The sequence below is a fragment of the Rhamphochromis sp. 'chilingali' genome (genome assembly GCF_963969265.1).
Source record: "Rhamphochromis sp. 'chilingali' genome assembly, chromosome: 4".
Classification (NCBI taxonomy): domain Eukaryota; kingdom Metazoa; phylum Chordata; class Actinopteri; order Cichliformes; family Cichlidae; genus Rhamphochromis; species Rhamphochromis sp. 'chilingali'.
The window spans coordinates 31,112,830-31,137,696 of NC_137948.1; the positions used below are offsets into that span (position 1 = coordinate 31,112,830).

General features: G+C 40.7%; 1 protein-coding gene and 1 long non-coding RNA gene across 2 annotated transcripts; one reads left to right on the forward strand and one right to left on the reverse strand.

Annotated features, from left to right (window-relative positions):
• The first annotated feature begins 4,258 nt into the window (after window positions 1-4,258).
• LOC308396248 lies at window positions 4,259-7,901 on the forward strand. Its single transcript, XR_013971537.1, has 4 exons — window positions 4,259-4,709; window positions 6,989-7,065; window positions 7,161-7,222; window positions 7,496-7,901. It is a non-coding gene; the product is annotated as an uncharacterized lncRNA (long non-coding RNA).
• Window positions 7,902-14,098: 6,197 nt separating this feature from the next.
• On the reverse strand, window positions 14,099-23,728 carry LOC308396274 (perforin-1-like). Its single transcript, XM_080881464.1, has 10 exons — window positions 23,625-23,728; window positions 20,622-20,908; window positions 20,456-20,535; window positions 20,073-20,118; window positions 19,577-19,701; window positions 19,330-19,468; window positions 19,152-19,232; window positions 15,602-16,098; window positions 15,410-15,503; window positions 14,099-14,789 (listed from the first exon to the last, which is right to left on the reverse strand). The coding sequence occupies exons 2-10, from the start codon at window positions 20,889-20,891 to the stop codon at window positions 14,577-14,579; spliced, it is 1,545 nt and encodes a 514-aa protein (XP_080737590.1). The 5' UTR covers window positions 20,892-20,908; window positions 23,625-23,728; the 3' UTR covers window positions 14,099-14,576.
• Between the last annotated feature and the right edge of the window lie 1,139 nt (window positions 23,729-24,867).

Consider the following 24,867-nt stretch of genomic DNA (forward strand, 5'->3'; position numbering starts at 1 on the left):
TTGAATGAAACGCTTGATTGTTCGATGATCACGCTTCAGAAGCTTTGCGATTTTGAGACTGCTGCATCCCTCTGCAAGATATCTCACTATTTTTGACTTTTCTGAGCCTGTCAAGTCCTTCTTTTGACCCATTTTGCCAAAGGAAAGGACGTTGCCTAATAAATATGCACACCTGATAAAGGGTGTTGATGTCATTAGACCACACCCCTTCTCATTACAGAGATGCACATCACCTAATATGCTTAATTGGTAGTAGGCTTTCGAGCCTATACAGCTTGGAGTAAGACAACATGCATGAAGAGGATGATGTGGACAAAATACTCATTTGCCTAATAATTCTGCACTCCCTGTACTTTTGATTGTCACAGTGTTATTTGGGCAGCTGCCTGCCTAATATAACATAACATCACCACAATATTTTACATTAAATGAGGAAATGTATCTTTGTTTCCTCAGCTAAGACTGCTTGGCTGCTGTAGCTTGTGTTTATGTTGAGAGTGACATCTGATTTAAAAGCAAGAAGCAAAAGCCACTGAGCACCATCAGTCAGCACAGAGGCAATGCTACAAATTTAAGGAACGAAGGTCAATTCTTTGTGTGTGTACATGCACAGAGCACATGTGCACACGGTTGTGCAGATTAACTCACAGATGTATATGACAACTCACGTTTGTGGCATTGACATTGTTTTCCAATCTTAACCCTTGTGCGCCCTGGACCAAAAAAAAGCGCGGACCCAGGTCTTGTCACGAAACAGGGCACCGGTTCGTGGTGGGGGCAGATGGGGGTCAGGCGGACCCCCGGCTATAGCGGGTCTCGTCACAGCGTCGGACAAAGGCACCTAATTGGTTGTAACCCTCCATCGATCGCGTAAGTTACGATGGCAAACCTTGGGGTCTGGAGGGACCCCAAAGCGCCACGGCAACAACTCTCAACTTCACATCATCATCATCATCGTCTCCTTCTCGAGAGTGTTCGCGTACACCGGCCTCAGTGAGGACCTCGGACTCTCCGTTCCTCCTCGATCTCCTTCCTCCTTCTCCCCCGTTCTCCTGCTCCCCGCAGGCAAGCGCTTAGCCGGATGGGCCCCGGGTTACGCGTAAACCGGCCCAAGTGGGGACCGCGGGCGCTCCATGCTCCGTGGGTACTCTGTGACCCCTTAGTGATCATGATGGGGTATTTCGCCACCCCGAACCACATTCGTAAGTTACGATGGCAAATACTGGGGTCTCAAGGGACCCTGAACCACCGGAGCAAACATCTCTCAACTTCACATCATCATCATCATCATCATCATCGTCTCCTTCCTCCTTCTCTTTGGTCCTTCTATCCTGCGCTTGCAAACGCTCAGCTTTACAGAGGGTAGTCTTCACGTAAACCGGCCTTCTCCTCAGTTCTCCTGGGCCTCGCTGTTGGACGCTTGGCTTTACAGAGGGCAGAGTTCGCGTAAACCGCCCTCCTTGAGGGCCTCAGACTCTCCCTGCTGCCTACCTACCTCCTTCTGCTCCATTCTCCTGCTCGGGTGGGCCCCGAGTTACGCGTAAACCGGCCTAAGTGAGGACCGGGGGTGCTCTCTACTCCGTGGGTACACTGTGACTCCTTAGTAATGGCGATGGGGTAATTCGCAACACCAATGCTCATTCGTAAGTTACGATGGCAAACGCTGGGGTCTGGAGGGACCCCGAACCGCCGGAGCAAACAACTCTCAACTTCACATCATTATCATCATCATCATCATCATCATCAATTTCTCCTTCTCGGCAGTGTTCGCGTAAACCGGCCTAAGTGAGGACTTCGGACACTTCCTGCTTCCCCGTCCTGCGACCTCCTTCTGCTCCGTTCTCCTGCTCCTCGCAGGGGAGGGCTTAGCCGGACGGGCCCCGGGTTACGCGTAAACCGGCCTAAGTGAGGACCTCGGACTCTCACAGCCTCCTAGTTCAAAGAACAGTAGTTCAAAGCGGTTACTATTTAAATGGTGTCTAGACAGAAATATTGACTCCTGTTATGACTAAGTTGCTATGTTACTAGTTAATGAAGTTACCAGTAACATGGTTAATCGCATCCACAGATTCACAGTAAAGATCCCGATTAGCTTCAATGGATCTATAATAAATTTCTGCGCTTCATTTAAACCGTATGATACTCATACTTACCCAGAGTCAGTGTAAAATAAAATTCTACCTGTGTGAACAAAGTCTGGCTCCTTTAATCCTGCATGACAAACTTCAGGATGCAGGTTTATTGACCCTCTTTCCTGCTGGCACACCTGTGACACCTGAGAGTCAGCTAGAAACTTACAGGAATGTTTACATCATGCAAAGACTGATAGACTCTGTAATACTGTAAATGATCAGTAACTTAGGTTAATACTAAACATTTGTGCCTCTCTGTCTGTGCTGAACCATTTAGAATCAGGTTTTGAGTCAGGCTGCATTGAGTGTGGGACTTAAAAGCATTAGGCTTGAAGATGGTATGAAAATCTCTACTTACCTTCTACGCTATATTTTTGTTACTGATTTATTAATACATTTTACATTGTTTCTTTTGTTTATCAGTAGAGAGAACACAGATTTCAGAGGCGCAAAGAGAAGCACTGTTGCTTCATACTTAATACTTTAAAGCTGCATTAGGGGAAGACAAGAAGCAGAAGTACTTCCAGGCACAGCCGCAGTGAGGGAGCAGACACCTTACACTGAGTTCAGAGAAGTCAGAATTTCAAGAAGCGTCTGAAACAGCTCAGGTTTGGAAAGAAGCCTTTTATGTTGGGTGTTATAAAAAATATACACATATTTATAAATACATTTTATAATAACAACTATAATATTATTATAAATAGTAGTTATTCTCTTATTATTATAAATAAATATCAAACATTTCAGTTGATTTTCTATCACATATATTGTGTTAGCCCTGTGATAAACTGGCAGCCTGTCCTGCTTTTGCCCTGTGGCAGCTGGGATAGGCTTCAACCTCCCACTGTCACGATCCTGGGTCTTTTGACCCAGCGTTTTAAGTTTTAGGTTATTTTTGATATTTGTGGTTTATTTTTAAGTTCATTAGGTTATCTAAGCTCATTTGTTTATTTAGATTCCCCTTGTGTCTTCTACCCCTGTGTTTTAGTCTCCCTTTGCCCTTTATGTGTTTCATGCTGCGTGTCTTATGTTATCAAGTTTATATTGTCTTGTCTGCGTCTCATGTTTCCTGTTTTATTTTGAAGGTCTGCGTCCTATGTCAGTGTAGTCAGCTTTGCTTCCTTTGTCTCGTTATGTCAGAGTAGTGTCAGCTGTTTCCCCATGTGTTTCCACTTCCCCCTAATCACCCTTGTGTGTATTTATTCTGTGTGTTTCTGTTCATTCTTTGTCAAGTTGTCTGTTGTTCCATGTCTCCAGGAGTTTCCATGTTTATGTTTTTTGCAACGTTCAAGGTTTTGTTCTTTGCCTTTTGTGTTTAGCATTCAGTTTTCCCAGTTTAGTTCTAGTTAGGTTCTTTCTTGTGTGCATCTGCCTTTTATCAGCCACATTAAACGGCTCGCTTTTAACCTGACCATGTTTTACCCAGCAGACATTTATTTCAGTGACTCTTTGGAATGTAACGGACTTTGGATTATTTCCTGTGCAGGAGGAGGAGAAGGAGGCTATTCAGATGACCCGGATAGCCACGGCTAACCCAAGGTTTCTGGATTTTTTTGCCTGATGATTTAAAGAACTTTGTTACTGCCTCAACCTCAGTAGTAATATAACTTTTTAACTAGTTTAGGAGCATTTCACTTTTCTTTTGTGCTCTGAAAGACACAGAGGCTAATAGTTTTTAAAACAGAGTACCACAAACAACATGTATCCCTTTAGAAATAAACTTTTCTTGTGATACTTCTAAAAACCACATATTCTTAACTAGCCACAATAGCACTGTATCGACGCCCCAATGTTCCTTTAATGCAACCTATAATTGTCTAGTAGCCACACAAACGCACTGCAACAGTAAGACTTGATGATTAGACAGAGGGGGTTACAGGTAGGGCCCCAACAGTCAGCAAAACAAGTCATAAAACAATAAAAGCTGCATACTTATCAAGAGCATCCCAGCACACACATCCCAACTGTAGTTCCATAGTTTTTCACCTTTTTTCTTTACAAACTGCTCTTTTCATCTCTCCATGTCAGAGGTCAACTGAAACCAAGTCCACCTATATAAAAACACCCCATCAGACACACAGTATTTTCCTCAGCACTTCACAACTTTCGCAAGGTATATCGTTTTAACTTTTTTTTTTCGGACCCCGGACACAGCGCTGTGAGGTAGTTAGCACACAATTTGGCCATGTAGAAAGCATCGTTTGTTTGGAACGCGTCATCACTGTTCATAAGAGTTTAATTTAATCAAACCTCATTTTAGGATCTACGTGGCTCCTCATCACTCGCCGATTCATCATTTTATTTAAATATCTGAATGTTCGGAATGGTGATCTAAGCGGGACACAGGCTGCTAGTTTTAACGCACCAGAATGCCGCAAATATAAATAAAAGTCTGACTGTCCCGAGAGCCTAGCCGCAGCGACACCTTTCTTTCAAATGGATACCTGCAGGTGCGTTGGAGCCGACTTTGCTACCCGCACAGAGCGTTTCTGACAGTCGGGCGCTGCTTATGCAATAAAGAAAAACAACAATACAGCATGTTTCTCTGCTCCAAGACATCCGCGGTCCTTTCACACGGTAAGCATGTCTGTTATACCCAGCGCATAAATGCCTGTATGTCAGCGCTGATTATTCAAACCCTGTTTAAAATGTGACACGTTTGTTGTCCAAAAACATTTCCTCTAAATTTGCAAAGTTACTGATTTAAAATCTGCTCTAAGAAATATTTCCTGTGATCTAAAATTTGGCACATTTATATTTTTGTCTGGTAACAACAGCAGCAAATGTGCTGTACAGCTGATTCTTTTGAGGGTGTAGCGCCTTCAAAGGTTGACGTAGGCACCATGTAGAGTTATAAAACGGGGTTTATTCTGGTCTCGATGACCCGGGAGAACTGCTCAAAGAAGAAAACGATTTTTTTTAAAAACATCACATCAAAATGGATTCTTCTACTTTGTGTAAATCAATCACAACGTAATCAATCACAGAAAATAAAACATTTAAAGAACACAAACAAAGTAAGGTGACCTCCAGGAGGGGCTAAATAGTCCTTTGTGGCCTTATTATCTTTTTCTATCACCCTCCTGGGTGATAAGTTAGCAGCGATGCAGGTGGATGCTTCTCTGGTGTCCTGGATTGTTGATTACCTGACAGGAAGACCACAATATGTACGTCTCCCACAGTGTGTGTCTGACAAGGTGATCAGCAACACAGGGGCACCACAGGGGACTGTCCTCTCCCCCTTCCTCTTCACCCTCTACACCACAGACTTCAGCCACTGCACAGAGACCTGCCATCTTCAGAAGTTTTCTGATGACTCTGCGGTGGTTGGATGCATCAGCAGGGATGATGAGACAGAGTACCGGGCTGTGGTCGACTCCTTTGTCACGTGGTGTGAGCAGAATCATCTGCAGCTCAACGTGGCAAAGACCAAGGAACTGATCGTGGACTTCAGGAAGACCAGGAAACACTTGACCCCTGTTTCAATCCAGGGGGTCAGTGTTGACATTGTGGAGGACTATAAATACCTTGGAGTACACATTGACAATAAACTGGACTGGGCTAAAAACACCACAGCACTTTACAGGAAGGGCCAGAGTCGTCTCTATTTTTTGAGGCGACTGAGGTCCTTCAACATCTGCCAGAAAATGCTGAGGATTTTCTATGAGTCTGTTGTGGCCAGTGCGATCCTCTATGCTGTTGCATGCTGGGGGAGCAGGCTGAGGGTCGCAGGTGCCAACAGACTTAATAAACTGATCCGTAAGGCCAGCAATGTTGTGGGGATGGAGCTGGACTCCCTCAAGGTGGTGTCGGAGAGGCGGATGCTGTCCAAGATAAAGACAATGTTGGATAACACCTCCCACCCACTCCATGACATGCTGGTCAGTCACAGGAGCACGTTCAGTGAGAGACTGAGATTACCGAAAAGCACCACTGAACGACACAGGAAATCATTCCTGCCTGTGGCCATCTCCCTGTACAACGCATCCACTTAACACACTGTTTTCTGCTACAACTACACATGTTTTTTTTTCAGCTATTTATTTATGAGTGACTTATGTATGTATGTATGTATATATATGTATATATTGTACTATTCTTAGTTAGTGTATTGTCTGTCTTGTCTTAATGTTGGTTTATAATGGAGCACTGTAACAAAAAATAATTTCCCCCAGGGATCAATAAAGTATTCTGATTCTGATTCTGATTTCTTGCACTTATTTAATTTTGAACATTACTTTTTCCATGTGTGGAGCTAACGATGTGTGCTAGCAAAAAAGGGGTTGGGTGGAGACCCAAAAATGCAACCAACTCTACATTCCACTGTTCATCACCAGATGGTGCAAAAGCGCAAGATCCAGACATAAAGCATCAAATCCAAAAGTCCTTTACAGAGGGTTTTTATCATTATTATTATTTATTATTTAACTAACTTTTTAAATGTTTCACACATTAAACATTAATGCATGAATGGATGTGTATTTTAAAATGAAATACTTACAGAAGACATTGTTAATTATTAACAGCTTAATTATTGTGCTTTGTATATGCTACATGTATATATAGTACATGCAGTATGACAGGAACACAGAGGTTTAGTGCCAGACTTCACATAAAAAGTATCAACTATGTTAGGATCCATGATTATCATGTGTGGTGTTAGTTTACATTAGTGGCTCCTCTCATGAAGGTGTGTGGATCTCTCACCTCTCTCCAAATTGTGGTTGTGTGTTTGATGCTGAAACAGATGAAGACTGCTGATTGGCTGAAGTAGGGTACAATATATATTTTTGGTTTTTGGTTTGGGCAGTGCTCACCGCTACATTAAATAAACTGCTGCTCGTGTGTGTTTGTAGGTTCTCAGTCATCCAGCTCATGGTTGTCTAAGGAGCCTGGAAACACTTCAGCCACCTGGAAATACCCAGCCTGCAGAGTACATCATATGATTTATTGATTTATTTTGTGTTCATGTCACATGGATGGATGTGAAATTAATTTATGATTGTTTTGTTTTTTGTCTGTTTCTAGAGGAGACGTCGTTCAGGTTGCAGGACTTGGTGGTTATAGAGTAAATGCCACCGGCCACACACGTAAGACCATATTTTGTTTGATTATTTCACAGTTAATGCTAGAATCTGATTTCGGTTTCTGTGACTGTTTTATACTTACATTTATGTTTTTGTTTAATACTGAATGAAGAACAAGTTTTTTCTTTTTGTAAATTTTGGAGTAGATATACTGTGCGCCAAGTTCCTTGTTTAAAAATCATTTGGAAACATAACAAAAGATGAAACATCATTCTACTCAAAATTTTAGCTTTTGAAAGATTATGAATAACTTTTGTTCTTTTCCTTTTTCTCTAGTCCCTGATGAACCACCTAATCTTCAGTGTGCAGACGTGTGTTGCTGACTGTGAGCCTACCAGATACTCTCAGTGTACTGCATATGTGCCATATAACAACAGGCTGTGTCTGGAAGAACATCAAGTAGATGCACGTGGGGTTGGTTGACTGCTAATATTACTGTATATCATCTGTGTTTGTTTTAGATATTTTGGGGAGCACAAACTACATTTCTCTTCTCTCAGGGTGATTCTGGTGGTGGAGTGATTTACAACAACATGATTTATGGTGTAATCAGTTCTGGTTTTGAACGTGTCTGTACTGGACCAGCTGTTACTGTGAATGTTTGTTCTGACATGAACTGGATAAATCAGAAAATTGCTCAAAATAATGGAAAATAACTGAATGAAAATAACATCCAGAATAAACAATCATCTCTACATGAAACTTGTGTGCTGTGTGTTGTTTCTACTCTAGAATATCTTCATGTTAACTGCAAATTGTGAACCTTTTTCTTTGGTCTAAAATATTGTGTCAGATTTGCAGCTTGTGTGTGTTTGAATGTGGTGTCAGGTGTGTAGCAGCTCATCCTGTTGTTCAGAAACTCTCAGACTCACACTGTGAAGATGCAGAAAGGCTTTCTGATCAGACATGCCACCAATCAGCTGCAGGGCCTGAACATGATAAACTTCATAAATCTGAGTTGATTGTTGGGGGTGGAAATGTTTACGTGGAGGCTGTTGGCCTCCGTGCACTGAGGGCATTAAAATAAATACAGTAACCATCAAAATACGTTTTGTTGATAAAATACATTTCTTGAAACCGTCCATTGTTTTGTCCGAACTCTAAACACTGAATCCAATTTTCAAACTAAAAGCAGTGCTTTCAAAATTTACACTAAAGCAAAAAACCTACAAGAACAAAAAATAAACAAAATAAAATTATAGTACATAGCGACATATGTGTTTTATTTCTCATAACACATCATTTCCATCTTGTCTTCAGTCCTGCATTTTTATACTTCTAAGAGCAAAATGAAAACTAAACTCTTCATATTCACAAACACTATTTGTTTCAGGATTTCATCATGATTCATTTTCCATATGAGGCAGTGCTTTCAAATTACTTTTGAAGTAGTACAGAGAAATTACTCTTCTCCTCTTCTTTTAAATTGCATCAATATTTTCCAACTGAGCAGTAAAAGGACACGGAACTCAAACATGAAGCATCAACGTGATGTTTAGATGTCGATTAATATTACAATAAGAGACTAAAGTAACTCGCTTTGAACACTTCAGTTTTCTCTCTTGATGCTGCTGTTTGTTTCCTCCTCCACTTGTATTTTTCTGCACTTCAGTGAATGTGCATAGCGCCCTCTGTTGTATGTTTGGGAGAACTGCACTGCATTGTCATCAAACGAAACTGTGCAGAGGTGGAAAATGAGCAAAGGAAGCACATCAACTGAAGAAGCTTCTTGGATCAGAAGTTAAACATCATCCAGAACCTTAAAGAAGTAAAGTCGCTTTCTTTCCAGGCTCCTTAGACAACCATGACCTGGATGACTGAGAACCTACAAACACACGAGCAGCAGTTTATTTAATGTGGACCTGAGCAGTGCCCAAACCAACAACCAAACAATTTTTACTGAACCCTACTTCAATCAGCAGTCTTTATCTGTTTCAGCATCAAACACAAACCACACCTTGAAGAGAGGTGACAAATCCACAAACACCTTCAAATGTAAACACACATCACACATGATGAACATGGATCCTAACATAGTTGATACTTTTTTTTGTAAAGCCTGATACTAAATGTATGCAGGCCACCTGAACTGCTTTGTCTCGAGTGCCGCCCACTGGGTTGGTCACTAGAACTGTGTGTTGCCATCACTGGAGCTGTGGTTGGTCTTTTAGATTATTTAGACTGGGACTGTTTTTTGTTGATTAGGCGGCATGGTGTCCTGACGGCTGCCTCTGTTGTTTTTTATCCCAGGAGGAGGAGAGTGGAGCACAGGTGGACAGCAGCCACGGAGCAGAGAGCACAGAGTTTTGGGTGAAGACATGACACAGGAGTCGAGGGAGCTCAAGGGATTATTGTGTTGTCTTATTTACTCCACTGTAAATAAAGAGCACTGTTCATCGCACGAGTCCTGCATTTGGGTCCTCCTTCCCCACTTCACAAACACTGAAACTAATTATACAGGTAATAATAAAGGAACCAAAAGTTCACATCTATAGCTTTAAATTTGGACAAATCTGTCAACACAACCATCAATAATAGAATAAAATACAAACAAACACTGAAACTAATGAAAAATTACACATGATATATGAACTGTGGAAACTAACTGAACAATAAAACTCAGAATAAACAAATTCAAACATTAAATGAAAGGTATAAACTGATTTGCATCTTACTGATTTGCAGGCTCACTTTGCTCCAGGACTTGACGACTGGCCCAACCCGTACAGTCTTTGTCTCTTAATACTGAATGTTGAAAACTGATACTCATGGACACCTTATTTCAGCCTCTTTACTTTGCATAAGAGACCCAAAGCATTACATTAACATGATGTTGTCTAGTGGACCAGCACGTCCATTACATGTTTTGCCGTTATTGCTGTTTGTTACGAGTTCAAATATTGAGGGTGAGCACAAAACAATAATGGTCCAGAAGAGCTTCTGTCAAACAATGATTTTAATGAACACGCGCGTGGGGAGATGAACACTGCCCACAGACAGCATCGATCTCCGCCCAATGATACACAAGCAGTTGTTTTATACCATCAGGGTTTACGTTTATGACGCCCCCTCATGCGTCAAGCAGATACAACACATGCATAAGTTTCAAAACCACAAATGTTCTGTTGACGACTTTGGACACATTTAAAAGGACATCTTCTCTGTCTCGAGGCCAGGTGCTTCCTATTAATCTTCTAACTCTCGCTTATCTCCTGGAACAAACTGTCCCTTAGGCAGACACAATTTTGCAGTCACAAGCTTTTGCAAACTATTATTTGAACTCTTACCTAAATATGAGTCTAACTACTGTTTGTGCGTGTGTGTCTCGACCTCCAACGCACTCAGCCTCACCCCGCCCGTTGATGCTTCTAATCTTTTACCAGACTGAAGCTCTCTGTGATAGGTGTAATAATCTTAACTAAGAACATGTGTAATCTATTGAATAAATGCTTTGATGAAATGATAATTAATGTAATGGTAATGATGATGGTTATGAATAGTAGCAGTAAAATATTTCCCTGATCTCCACACTGAGTTATTCATCTTAGAGCAGTTTGTGTGTGTTTAACAACTCCACAACATTAATAGATGATTCCTTTGCTCTAAACTGAAGATTAGTTTATTTTGGGTTTTGCACATTTTGTTTCTGAATAATTGTTTGATTTGTAAATTCTTATTTCTGTGTTATGTAGAGAAATGACACTATACATATTTGAAATCACAGACTTTGACCATCTGCATCCACTGAGGAAACACAGCACTACAAACACAAAAGTAGATTTGGTGGAAATTTCAAACAGGACTGCCTCATAGTGTGTATGGCTGTGTGTGTGACAAATAAAATTTGAATTTGATAACAATAGAGCTATTTTTCTGAAATCATAAAAGGTAGTAAAAGTCAGCAAAACAGCAATTGTTGAAGCTGCTGCCTGTTTGAGGGAACTGGCCATTCAACCACTTTGACTGAGTGTGCTTTTAAATGACCCTTTTCAACAATAAAGCCCAGGAATGACACTGAATCAACATGAAATTCACATTTCTCACCTTTTAAATTGAGATTTTTTTTCTAGGAGACATTTGATCGGTTTCAGATCAGGGAGGCCGTTCCTCCCAATCACGCCCCTCCAGGTCTCGCTGTCATTATCCACGTGAGCATTGAAGTCTCCCAGCAGGACAACAGAGTCTCCAGGTGAAGCACCTTCCAGCACCCCACCCACTCTGCGCACAAGCGCAGATGACATTCAGGACCTGTTCCACGACCCTAAGGTGCAGGGAACAAACCCTCTCATCCACCGGGAAGAACCCCAACGTACCGGCAGCAAGCCGAGGGGATATTAGAATACCCACCCTAGCCCGCCGCCTCTCACCAGGGGCAACTCCAGACTGAGACAGAGTCCAGCCCCTCTCCAGGAGACCGGTTCCAGAGCCCAAGCCATGCGTAGAGGTGAGCCCGACTATATCTAGCTGGTACCTCTCAACCTCACACACTAACTCAGGCTCCTTCCCCACCAGAGAGGTGACATTCCATGTCCCTATTGCCAGTCTTGGCAGCCAGGGATCAGTCCGCCAGGCCCTCCGCTCCTGGCCGCCGCCCGGCACACAATGCACCTGACCCCTATGGCGCCTCCTGTGGGTGGTGAGCCTGCGGGAGGATGGGCCCATGTCTCCTATTCGGGCTGTCCCCGGCCGGGCCCCATGGACTAAGGCCCGGCCACCACCTTTGTTTCCTGATTATTTTTATAGCCTCTACAGAGACACATTTCTCACAATCTTCTGTTCCTGTGTATTACAGTGCATGGTGTGTGCATGTTATTGCAGGTGATTGTTTCTTATTTTAAATTGTGTATTAAAGCAAGCATGGGGTTGATCTTCCTCAATAAAGTTGAGGGTGCAAACATGTATGTATGATGTTTGTAGGGCTCTACTGTAGTTGCCTGGTAATTTCGCTTCTTTTTGTTCTTTTAAATATTGTCCTTACAATGTTCAGTCATGGGATACTCTTTTAAACATGGAGCTAGAAATGGTTACAGGACTACATCAACAGTTTGCAGTGATAATAATATGATTTGCATGTTTCACTCAACATGTTTCCTACCTTCCAGTCGATGCTGTTCTGGTTGGTGTATGCTTCAACCAGTGAGCTGTAGAGAAATTATTTTGTTTAATTCCCCAAAATATTCCAATAGGAATTAAATGCATTTTCAATTTCTTGATGCATGCTCAATCATCCAGGTAAGTAAATCCCCAAAGTTCGATTCTGTTCATCTGGGCCTAGCGTTGTCAGAGGGAGAAACGTTTCGTCACTCATCCAACTTCTTCAGTCTCAGCTGACTGCAGGTTTCCCCAATTTTATAAACAGTACATTTGTATAATGACTGAAACTAGCACCACTAAAGGAACAATTGGCTGGGAGGTCAGTTCCTTGAATATGCAAATTTTCATGACCATTGATCAATGACCACTGATCAAAACTCATTGTACCGTAAACCTACACATATGGATGAGTATTTAAGGTTTGACTCTCATCATCCACTGGAGCATAAACTGGGTGTCATCAGGACGCTACAACAGAGAGCGAACGCCATTCCCACAGACACAGTGGCCAGGGAAGCAGAAGAATATCACATCAAGAAGGCCCGGAGTAAATGTGGTTATCCCAGCTGGACATTTGTCAAAGCTGGGAAGGCGCCTATAGAAAGCTCCAGCCGTTCCAGGAGAGAAGGACAACCATGGATTGTTGATCAACCACTGACAATTTGCATATTAATGATCAAGGAACTCCCCTATTTTTCAGACCATAATGTGCATCGGATTATAAGGCGCATTAAGTGAGTGAAACAAAAGAGTCAGATAAGTCAAAGTTTACTCAACTCATTCTTCCTGCTTCCTCCACTTCCGTACCGTTGATTCATTACTGTTGAATTGTCTGGCAGCTGCTCTATTCCCATGTTTTTGCAGTATATTAATGACTAACCTCGTATTGTGGATGGATTGTCTCAGTTGTTCTTCTGACGGAAGTTTGGTGCGTTTACAGCATCCTGCCATGCGATTGCATTTGTCTCTAACCATTGGGAACCCTGGCGTTAACTTTTATAAAGTGGAAATAAGTTAGCGTTCATGCTCCAGCTTATGTTATGCTAACATAGCTGTGTCACTAGTGATCACGTAGCACATCATTATATACCAGCTCGTCCAACTTCAGTAGCCCTACAAAAGTCACTGCTGTTTCGTTTTCTGTCTTCGTTTATGTTGGAAGTGATAGCAGAGCTGTACGTTTAAATTTTTTCAGAAATCTCTCAGTCAGAACATGGCATATCATGTGTAGGTGGAAACTAGCGAGCTAACTTCCTGTTAACTTCTAACTCCGTTAAATTTAATAAATTCTGTTTTCATGGATGCCTGGATGTTAAACTTAATTGTTACACCTGGTAAAGCAGCAACGCTGATCATTTTATTAAAGATGAAAGAATTTGGACAGTTTTTAACTCTCAGTGATGTAGCAGTGTTTGTTTGACTTTGGGACCTGAAGCTGATGGACTTTGACCCTGATTACTCCGCAAGGCTACTGACTATATTAGCCGTAATGCTTCGACAATCCATCGAACGGTGCCGCTTCGAAGCTTACCAAAGTTATTCTAAAACTTTTTTTGACAGATTTTTGAGAGCCGTGTAACACATAAAATTGGTAAGCACAACCACAATTCATATGTAAGGCACACCGGATGTAAGGAACAAGGAACAAGGAAAATTAAAGAATTTTACGTGTGCATTATAGTGCGGTAAATACTGTCTGTAAGTCATAAATAGTTACAATTGTTGACTTTCTGGCCCTGTCACATCCCAGTAAGACATGATGATCTGAAAAAATGAATTGCATTATTTATTTTGTATTTTTATTACATTTATTGCATATAATACACACAGTTAAACATTTGAACACACTAATCCATTTAATTAATGAATTAATTAGAGGTCTTATGTGAATTACAGTCCTTTAGAGGTTTCACATACATTTTTACATTACTGAAACTAGACTCACAAATTAGTAGGAATACAAACCAGCTGATGTAATGGGTTTGGATTTATAAGTCTATATTTATCATTTTAATCTGTTGAAACCAAAAGAAAAAAGATTTTTTAATTTTTTTTAAATTAAGCAATATTAGGGTATAGTAAACCAAATTCATATGAATAAAAAAAGGGTGACTAAACTCTAACAAATATAAAAGAACAAGTGGAATATTGTTATGTCTTAGTAGTAGAAAAATAAATGCATAAACTGACAAGTATCACATTAATCTTTACAGTTCATTAGAGCAACAGAACTATTATGAAGATAACATACAAAATATATTTCTTATTTTGCAGATGGTTTGTAACGATTACACCGATCTCCAGCCAGATGAGGGTCACATGCCAGAGTGTACCGGACCTCAAAACCACCTCTTTTAGCTGGACAGGTAAATGTGTGTGTCCCCTGCTGAAGATACTTGAAACATGATCCCAGACGGTCATCATGCCATACATCCTTGTCCCAAACTTCAACCTTCAAACCCAAGTGTGTGTCCACCTTCATGAGAAAATTAATCAAACAAGATTTAATATAGTTTTATCCTACCAATGTTAATTTTAGCACTAGTGAAAAATAAACACAAACGAGAACAATGAAATAGGACAAATCCATAAACCATTTGTACATGCTTAATAAGAGCAGCATTTAAAACTGGGCCATAGGAGTCATTAACTGTGTGAAAGACACAGCGGTGGATTCGAGGGAGATTGATTATTGGAATCAATTTAAAGAATGGCTCTTTGAATATGAATATGCATATATGTTTATGTATATGTTTGCTAAACCACTACCTAGCTAACATTACTTCTTCCAAGTCAACTAACATACATGGTATTTGTCATTACAACGGTTCTAAAGCTCAACTTAAAAACAGAAGTTTAGTAGTTTAGTAGTAGAGTCTGATTATTTGGATTGATGATGAGGTAATGCTTTTGCATTTTTTTTTAGGTATTAGCTAAACTATGGCTTTGTGTGATATATTGTGTCGAAAAAACAAACAAGAACAAGAAAAAAACCCGTAGTAAACTGTTGATAGGCTTCAGGTTTGAAAAGTAAATCAACTCTGCTGACTGTGAGGCCAAACAATTTATCATGATCTATAATGAGGGTTTACTGACCTTGCCTAAATCATAATTCGCGTTCCACCAGGGATTGTTTGACCGAATCCAACGAGTCTTCCGATAGAAGGAACCAAACCACATTTTAGCATAGCTGTGATCAGAAGAAAAGAAAGAAGAGCAGCAGAAGAATTATTAAGTCTGCTTGATATACCACACCAGCCAGATCTTAATAGACAAGAGTCTATTCACCCCTCAGTTTTTCCAACTGGATCTCCTTTCAAATTCCAGGCTCGCACAATGGTAACCCTTAGCGTCCCCCTCCAGGCTTGCAGAGGACAGCAGTTGGAAGCCAGATTAGGAATGTGCCACCCACAGTTTGGCTCATTGGGTGACTTTCTCACAGCGTTATCTTCCAAGTACTCCTCTATGGCAGCTTTCATCCCTGCCTTTTGTGTGCCATTTGTCATCAGGCTATAGATTGGCCGAAGGGAGTAGGAAACAACATCTGGGTGATCTTTCAGGGTGCTCAGCCAAGTTAGAAAGCCGAGGGAGTCATTCTGGGTGAGTGCAAACTCTCCCAACCAACCATTGCCTCCTACCACCTCTGTGTAGTGTTGGTGGAGTCCAGTGCTGTACATAAACGAGAGACCCTGGTTTTGTAGGACCTTGTTGCAAGACTGTCTGTTACTGGATAATTTCAATTTTCCCAAGCCGACAGAGAAACCCAGTGATAAACAGGAGTGGACCTGCAGGACAGGAAGGGAAACAAAATGTCAGTGTCTATCAAGGGCATTTTCTCTGCATTTCTAGCTGTACTATAAATATATACAGTGGTGTGAAAAATTGTTTGTCCCTTCCTGATTTCCTTTTTTTTGTTTTTTGCATGTTTGTCACACTTAAATATTTCAGATCATGACAGAAATTTAAATATTAGATAGAGATAACAAAATAAACACAAAATACACTTTCTAAATGAAGGTTTTTATTATTAAGGGGGAAAGAACTTGCATGAACCTGTATGAGAAAGTGATTTTCCCCTAAACCTAATAACTGGTTGGGCCATCCTTAGCAGCAAAAACTGCAATCAAGGGTTTGCGATAACTGCCAATGATTCTTTTACAGCGCTGTGGATTAATTTTGGCCCACTCAGAATTGTTGTATTTCAGCCACAAACTCAGCCATTCAGGGTTTTTGAAATTTTTTTAAAATTCATCCCACATCATTCAGATTCAGGTCAGGACTTTGACTGGGCCACTCCAGTCTTCAGTTTGTTTTTGTTTTAAGCCATTCAGAGGTGGACTTGCTGGAGTATTTTGGATCATTGTCCTGCTGCAGAAGTCCGCTTCAGATTGAAGTCACAAACAGATGACCGGACTGTCTCCTTCAGCATGTTTTGGTAGACGGCAGAATTCATGGTTCCAAATACCACAGCAAGTCTTCCAGGGCCTAAGGCAGCAACATAGTCCCATACTATCACAAAACCACCACAATGTTTTATTGCTGGTGTGATGTTCTTTTCATGAAATGCTGTGTTAGTTTTATATCAGATGTAACAGGACTCAAGCCTTCCAAAAAGTTCAGCTTTTGCCTCATTAGTCACAGAGTATTGGGGATCATGAAGATGTTTTTTGGCAAATGTGAGACGAGCCTTTATGTTCTGTTTGTTCAGATGTGGTTTTCTCCTTGAACTTTCCCATGGATGCCATTTTTGCCCAGTCTCTTTCTTATTGTTGAATCATGAACACTGACCTTAACTGAGACATACGAAGCCTACAGTTAATGTTGTTCTGGGGTCTTTTGTGACCTCCTGGATGAATTGTCAATGTGGTCTTGGAGTATTTTTGGTCGGCCGGTCACTCCTGGGAAGCCTCACCACTGTTCCAGGTTTTCAGTTGATGTATGATTGCGCTTATTGTGGTTCACTGAAGTCCCAAAGCCTTAGAAATAGCTTTGTAACTCTTTCTTGACTGATAGATGGCAGTGACTTTTGTGTTTCTCAAGTACTTATTTAGATTGTGGCATGATGTCTGGCTTGTTGAGATGCTTTTTACCTTGCTTCACTTTGTCAGACAGGTTCTATTTACGTGATTTCTTGATTCAACAGGTCTGCCAGTAATCATGCCTGAGTGTGTTTAGTTAACCTGAACTCAGCTTTTCAAATAGTGTGGTTTATCACAGTAACGCATGATTTAACAAGAGGAGACAATCACAATTTTCACACAGGACTAGATAGGTTTGGATAACTTTGCTCCCTTAATCAATAAGATCATCATTTAAAAACTGCATTTTGTATTTACACACACACACACACACACACACACAAAAAAACACAAACACAGTTTGTGAAGATTTTGCGGGGCTGTCTGATCACGTCAGTTTCATAAACATGTCAAAGCTGTTGTATTAAAACCAACTTAAATCATGCATATGCTCTTCTCTTAACAAAGCACACAAGCAGTCTTGTGGAGAGAGAAGATGATGACATTATAAATGAAGATGATAGAGTGTATGAAGGACTGTCAAACCAATTTTGAAAGATGAGAGAAAATAGGTGTTTACATCCAGACTCAGATTTAAAAAAAAATCCAGTTCATCAAGATGTGTGCCACATGTATGTCAATTTTAACTCTAAAGACTGTTCTACTTACTTCTCTGTTTTCTATTGTCTTGTGTAAAGTCAACCATTTGAGCATTAATCTAAATTTTGGCAGCATTATGTAATGTTATGTCTCAAAAATTGGGTTAATTAGCCCTGCGTTAGGCTGACAACCTATGACCCTATGATAGCTGTGACTCTTATAAGGATAAGTGGAAGAGAACGGAAGGATGGATGGACAGAAAATTATGGTGACGAAATATGTAGGCTACAAATTATGTCACTAAGATATTAATCATAGCTTTATTGATCGAATACTTAATTACAGGATCAGTAAGAGTCTGGACTAAAGAAAAACTGAAGTTTCTAATAACTAAGATAATATTGGACTATAGAAGTTTATGTAAAACAAAGCAAAAACAACAACAAAAAATCATTGGCATTATTGTTCAGTATGGCACAACTTTAACAGGGTTAACTTTGGCCTTTCATGACAGAGGTACTGCCCTGTATGTATAGAAATATGTAGTCTGGTAACTGCAGGCACATGAGCCAACATACTATACAGAGCACGTGTCTCGCTATGCAAAACCCACACACACGGTTTTAGATGCAAAATTCAACTTTAAGCCTAATTTACTAAGCCCAAAATTAACCCAGGCAGTCTAGAGGCACTACAGCGGGCCAACGAACTCAGCTCGGAGTCTAACCGGCGAAAGAACTTAGCCCCACTGTCAGGCAGACTGTCAACTGTAACAGTTGACAATCTCAGCTCAGAATCGAGCCAGCAAAAGAACTTGGGCCCACTCCCATACAGGCTGTCACCTGTGGTGAATTTAACTACTCAATTTCAATCGAGATGCAACCTCTCGCACTTTCACATACACACGCACAGCCTAGAGGCGCTGCCCCCTTCGCACAGAATCTAGCCGGCGGAGAAAATTGGGCGGCCCCCTTTCATGTAAGCCTTTCAACTGTGGCAGGGATCCCACACCCTGTCTGGTTCTTTAGGATGTCCTCAGTTCCCAGGTTACCACCCCAGTCCTCCCTTCCCATGGGTCTCGCCCTCGCGTCCGCGAGCGAGTGGGGCAGCCAAGCCCAGAACAATTAGTCTTACTCTTACATTTTCAGTCGCTATTTTTGAGATAAAATTATTTGAAGTGCCTCAGTAATGCTATGCTTTTAATAAGTGTTATAAAGTACCTCATTTGAGGACAGTCCATTCAGTGAGGACAGACAGGTTCGTGCAGCTGTGACTCGCCTCAGTCGACCACCAAGGTGAATCTGCAATGTGGTGCAAAGTCGGTGTTATAAATCATTTTTTTGAAGAAATATAATAATAATAAGGAATAATAAGAAAATTCACAGCATGTGCTTTAACCTGGCGGATGTAGTGTGTGCCGTAGGTGTGTATAAGCTCACTGTACTGAGCTCTGGTGGAGCTGTTGTAGAAATGTGGTAGCTTGGTTAAATCCTTACTGAACTCAGAGCTGAGAGACGGACTGTTTGATACTCGGTAACTGGACACAAAGAGACAGATTAGTAAATGATCTCAACAGAAGCTTTTCAAACAAAGATTGCAACATAACCCAAATTTATATGACTATTCTGAGTTATTCACAGCCTACCTGTAATGGTTGCAGGTGACCCTGTGTGTGCTGAAGATGTGGCGGTCCTCTGCGGCCCTTTTTGATGCAAAGTTATACACAGCGGATTGCTTTCCTCCCACAAATATCCCTAAATCTAGGCCAGTCTGTTATGAAAGATAAGAAAAAGAATAAATAAATTAGTGTGTTCAACTGATTGATTTTTTTTTTTGCCAGCCAATAATGAGACATTATTTGATCTATCTGTCCCAAATTACAGATCTCGATTTATGTTCAAACATGGCCTCAGTTTCAAAGTGCAAAACACATGTTGGTGGTGGGACCATTATTCAAAAATCTGAAAAAGTATTTAAAATATGAGGTTAAAACTTCCTAATAAGACTTAAGACCATATACTTTAAAAAAAAAATAAATCTATCTATATTGACATGTTTATCATTATTGTAACATTGACATTATTTGATAATACCAAAATATGTTAATTTTATGTAAATAACTGTTGTGAAATGTGCCCTACCTTCCAGTCAGTACTGTCCTGGGAGGTGTAGGTGTCAACCAGAGAGCTGTGAATACAATTCACAGTAAAGAATCACTGATAAATTTCAGTTTGATTTCAAAAATGATTTCCATTATTTTAAACAGTTAGTATTTACAGATGAGGACCTGTTTTTGTAATTAGATTAGCTCTGAATAATATGATGAAGAGAATAAAGATAATTTATACATCAGAAAAGGTGTCTAGCAGTAAAAATCCTTGAATTTCATCACTGCCAGAGACTGAACTAATCAGATATAGATTTTTAGATAGCGACTCAACTGTCACACAACATTTAACCTTCTCTCAGTAAGACACTAACTGTGAAGCAATCATAATAATATAACATAATAATAAGGCTATACCTAACAGAGGTGTGGATGCTGCTGTAAATATCGGCACTGCATCGGCTGAATGCACGCCAGTCCACTGCAGAGACTGGCAGCTGAAAATGAAGACAGATCATGAACATGTACACATAAAGTGTGTGCTACTGTTCAAATGGCTCTTTGTTGTTGCATCTTTATTTACTTTCTGCAGCATGTTGCCTTGAAGCGGGTTGGAGCAGAGAGTACATGTTTCACTTGGTGTGAGGTAGGTATTCACATCAATCACGTAGGCTCCCTTTTGTCGCAGAGTGACCACATCAAATCCCTCCCCCACCAGGTTGTGACCTGGTATAAAAGGAGCAGCCTTACACTGGCTGTAGTTTCCAGTCTGACAGGAAAGAACAGCGGAGTTGCAGGACAGAAAGAGAAGGAGGCTCAGGTAGAGAGGAGGTGGGGTTAAATAAGACAGCATAGCTGCAGTGAAAATGACTGATATTTTGGAGAGAGAGAGAGAGAGAGAGAGAGAGAGAGAGAGAGAGAGAGAGAGAGAGAGAGAGAGAGATAAGTGATCGTCATTAAAGTTCTCAGTAAAGTAAAGAACACCAAATTTTTGCAAACATGCAGCCTCACCTGACTGCAGGGTTCCCCAACCTTATAAACAGTACAGGACACAACAGTGTGCGTATTAGTGATTTGCATAATATTATAAGCTTGAGTAAACCTGCAGTCAGCTGAGACTCGATGGGTGAGGAAATGTTTTTCCCACTTAAAATTCTGTGACTGGATGAACAGAATCAACTCTCTGTGATTCCTTACCTGTATTTAAAAACATTCATTAAGATAGTGTGCTTTAAAAAAAAAAAAAAAAATCTGGATACCTCTTTCGCAGTTTTTCCATGGCAGAGATTTCTGAAATTTGTTTTAATCATCACTGATCAAAAATGTAATTTTCCTTTTTATTAAAATGCTGTGCTTGTAATATGGTTTCAATATCATATACTGTAGTATCTTGTGTGAGAAGCTGTAGTCAATAAAGTATTGTTAGTTGACTCAAGTCAACATTTTTCATATTGACTTGACTCACATGTAAAATGATCTTGACTTAAAAGAAGATAAGAAAAAAAATCACTAAATTGAAATGCAAGCACACATACATAAACAAATAAAAGGAGAGGCTTTCTTTAAACACTGTATCTCTGTCTGTCTTATTAAAATAAAGTTAACAATAACTTTGTGTACCATTAAAAAATGTTTCTACCTTTTCCAAATACTGTTGAAGTTGCTGTTCCTCTGTCAGTGATGCAATTCAGACAAAAGCAGGACAATGAGCCAACAAGACTTGTTCAAAAACAGACAGAGAAGCACAGCTTTTAAAGAATAAGATGGGTACACGTGCTACAAATCAACAAAGATAAGGATCGTTAAACAAACCAACAATGGCTTTTTGGACCCTGGATTAAGGAAGTGTCCTTGGAATAACTTCCTTGTCAATGCTGAGAAGCTGTTTGAGATTATGTGCCCTCTTAACAATAGATGTAACTGTATATGTGTAAGAGAAAGCGGGCTGTCAGCCCCCAAACCACAAAATTCCAACAACAGAGATGCCACACATGCACATTTGGTTCAAATATCAAAAATGATTTGGACCATGTATATTTTTATCTTCATTGCCAAATCTATTTATTAAAATGTTTTTTTAAATAACTAACACAATTAACAATATAATTAAATAATAAACAGACTGGCGACCTGTGCCCCAATTGTACCCATATGGCACCTTGGATACGCTCCATCCCTCAGCCCTGCGACCGTGATAAAGATAAGCAGAAGAGAATGGATGAATGGATGCCAAATTTAATAATAAATGTTTAGGTAACAGAGGCGTTATCAGTGTTGTACTGCTGGCTCTGCAGTCACTAGATATAAAGTCTGTCTTCATTCTGGGTAAATGTGTCACGTTTATTATTGCGGCTCTGATTGTTTTCCCTGTTTCACTCCTTTCTTCAGTTGTTTTTCTTACACCCACAGGTGCCCTTGGACTTTAATTGCTCCTAGTGTCACTCACGTGTTTGGCATTACCTGAAGCAGCTTTGTGTGTAAACATACCTGAAATCTTTTACTAGTTGTTTTCAGCAGTGAAATGAATACATTACCTGTAAATCAACTTCCTTTTGCACATTTGTATTTTTCATTTGTAAACTTGTTATGTTATTCACTATAAAACATGTTCCATTACTACGTAGGCTTACAATTTCAATTAATATCCAGACCTTTAAGTAGTCAGGCTATTCATTTTCAAACTGTAAAAACATTACACACAGACAAAGTCTCACAAAGAGACTCTCAAAAGAGACTTAGTGTTGTGTTTGAAGTAGTATACCTTGCCTGTAGAGGTAAACACAAAGATCATTAAGCATGCATGTTATTAAAGTATCTTCCCCCCTTTCAGCTGCTCAATAATGCAAATATATAATAAGCCAGTCTAATGGTAGCAACGGAGTGCATTTAGGGACATAGACATGATCATCCTGCTGAAGTTTAAGTAACTTTTAATATGGCATGTTGATGTCAGATGGTGTAATATAGAAATTGTTTCCCATAAAATCACCTCTAGGGGTTACAGAGAGTGAGTGAAAAAGAGAAAATATCCAGTTTTCTCAGTGAAAATGCCCGAGTGTGTAGTTTCATACCATGGATTCATACCATGGATAATCCTCTATTTTAAGGTACAGTATGGCCAAGATTTTTTTTAACAGTTTTTACAGAATTAAATTTCATCTCTGTAATATTCTGAATATTTATAATTGAGCTATTTGTATATAGTAGAGCTATTTCCCAATTTTGTGAACTTTGTAATATATTGTATTATTTAATTTAATTCAGTCTGTTACTGTTCTTATTGTCTTGGAGCAACTGTAACCACATAATTTCCTCAGAGATTAATAAAGCATTCTGAATCTGCTGAATCTGATGATGAGACAGCTTTGAGCTGATAGGAAGGTGACAATAACTCGCATAACCACTCATTAAAACCAGGATGCTGTCAGGGTTCCTGGGCCGTTGACCCGGTATTTTCAGTTCGTCTTCATTGTTCATTCTCTGCATGTTCTACTTCCTGTTTAATTGTGTTAGCCTTACTCTGTGCATTATGTTCTAGTTCTCTTCCCATTTATCATTAGTTCATTATGTTCAGCTGTTCACTCACCTGTCTCTAATCACTCATCATTCCGCCTGTGTATTTATGTTCCCCAGTTCCACCAGTCCAGTGCCGTGTCATTGATGTTGCCATTATTGTCGTTCCTGTCTGTATTCAGTTATTCAGCCAGCCATTCAGTCAGTTAGTTAGTCTTGCCGTTCCTGCTTTGTTCATTCACCCGCTCCAATAAATCCTCGTCATTCTGCACCGTGAGTCCAGCGTTTGGGTCATCTCTTCCTCGCCTCCCACAACCCCTGACAGGTGCACAGAAGAGCATCTCTGAGCAAACAACATGCTGAACTTGCGGATGAGCACACCAGTCATGCACTACTGCCAGCTAACCCTCTATGCCAAATGAGTACTACTGAATACCTGAGTATCGTTGCCGCCCATGTCCAAGATGGCGCTGCGGATGGTCGCCCTGGTGCTTCAGTGCGTTACTTTTGTTTTGTTTTTGTGCATTTCTTCTGTGTCTGGGCACTCCTCTGGATATTCGTACACCAGAGAAGAGCTCCTTAACTACAGGACTACAACGCCTGTGGATTTATTTCCAATATTTGTCGCATCTGCGGAAGATTTACTGCTGACTCTGACCAGGAAAGCGAGACGTCGAAAGAGAGGGAAGCGAGCCGGCGCACTCGTGCGTTTGAGGAGACGCGGACTGCGAACCGCTCTTCCTGGGATCTTCCTTTCTAATGTACGCTCACTCGGGAATAAGATTGACGAACTGGCCCTGATGAGAAGCATGAACAGAGACTTTGCCTCCTCCTGTGTCTTATGTTTTACGGAGTCGTGGCTCAGTGAGAACATCCCAGACTGCGCGCTCAAACTGGAGGGCTTCCATCTGCTGCGCGCGGACCGGCAGGCCGCTCTCTCCGGTAAGTCCAAAGGTGGAGGTCTCTGCTTCTACATCAATAGTGGCTGGTGCACAGATGTGACAGTGATTGCTCAGCACTGCTCTTCCTCTCTGGAATATCTTTTTATCCACTGCAAACCGTTTTATTCTCCGCGGGAGTTTGCTTCATTCATCCTGGCCGCTGTTTACATCCCGCCAGACGCAGATGCGCAGGCAGCTCAGTGCGCACTCGCGGAGCAGATTCTCCACACGGAGCGGACATTCCCGGACTCTCTCATCATTGCTCTTGGGGACTTTAACAAAGCCAATCTGAGCCATGAGCTTCCAAAATACAAGCAGTATATTAAATGCCCGACCAGAGAGGAGAGGACATTGGACCACTGTTACAGCACGATC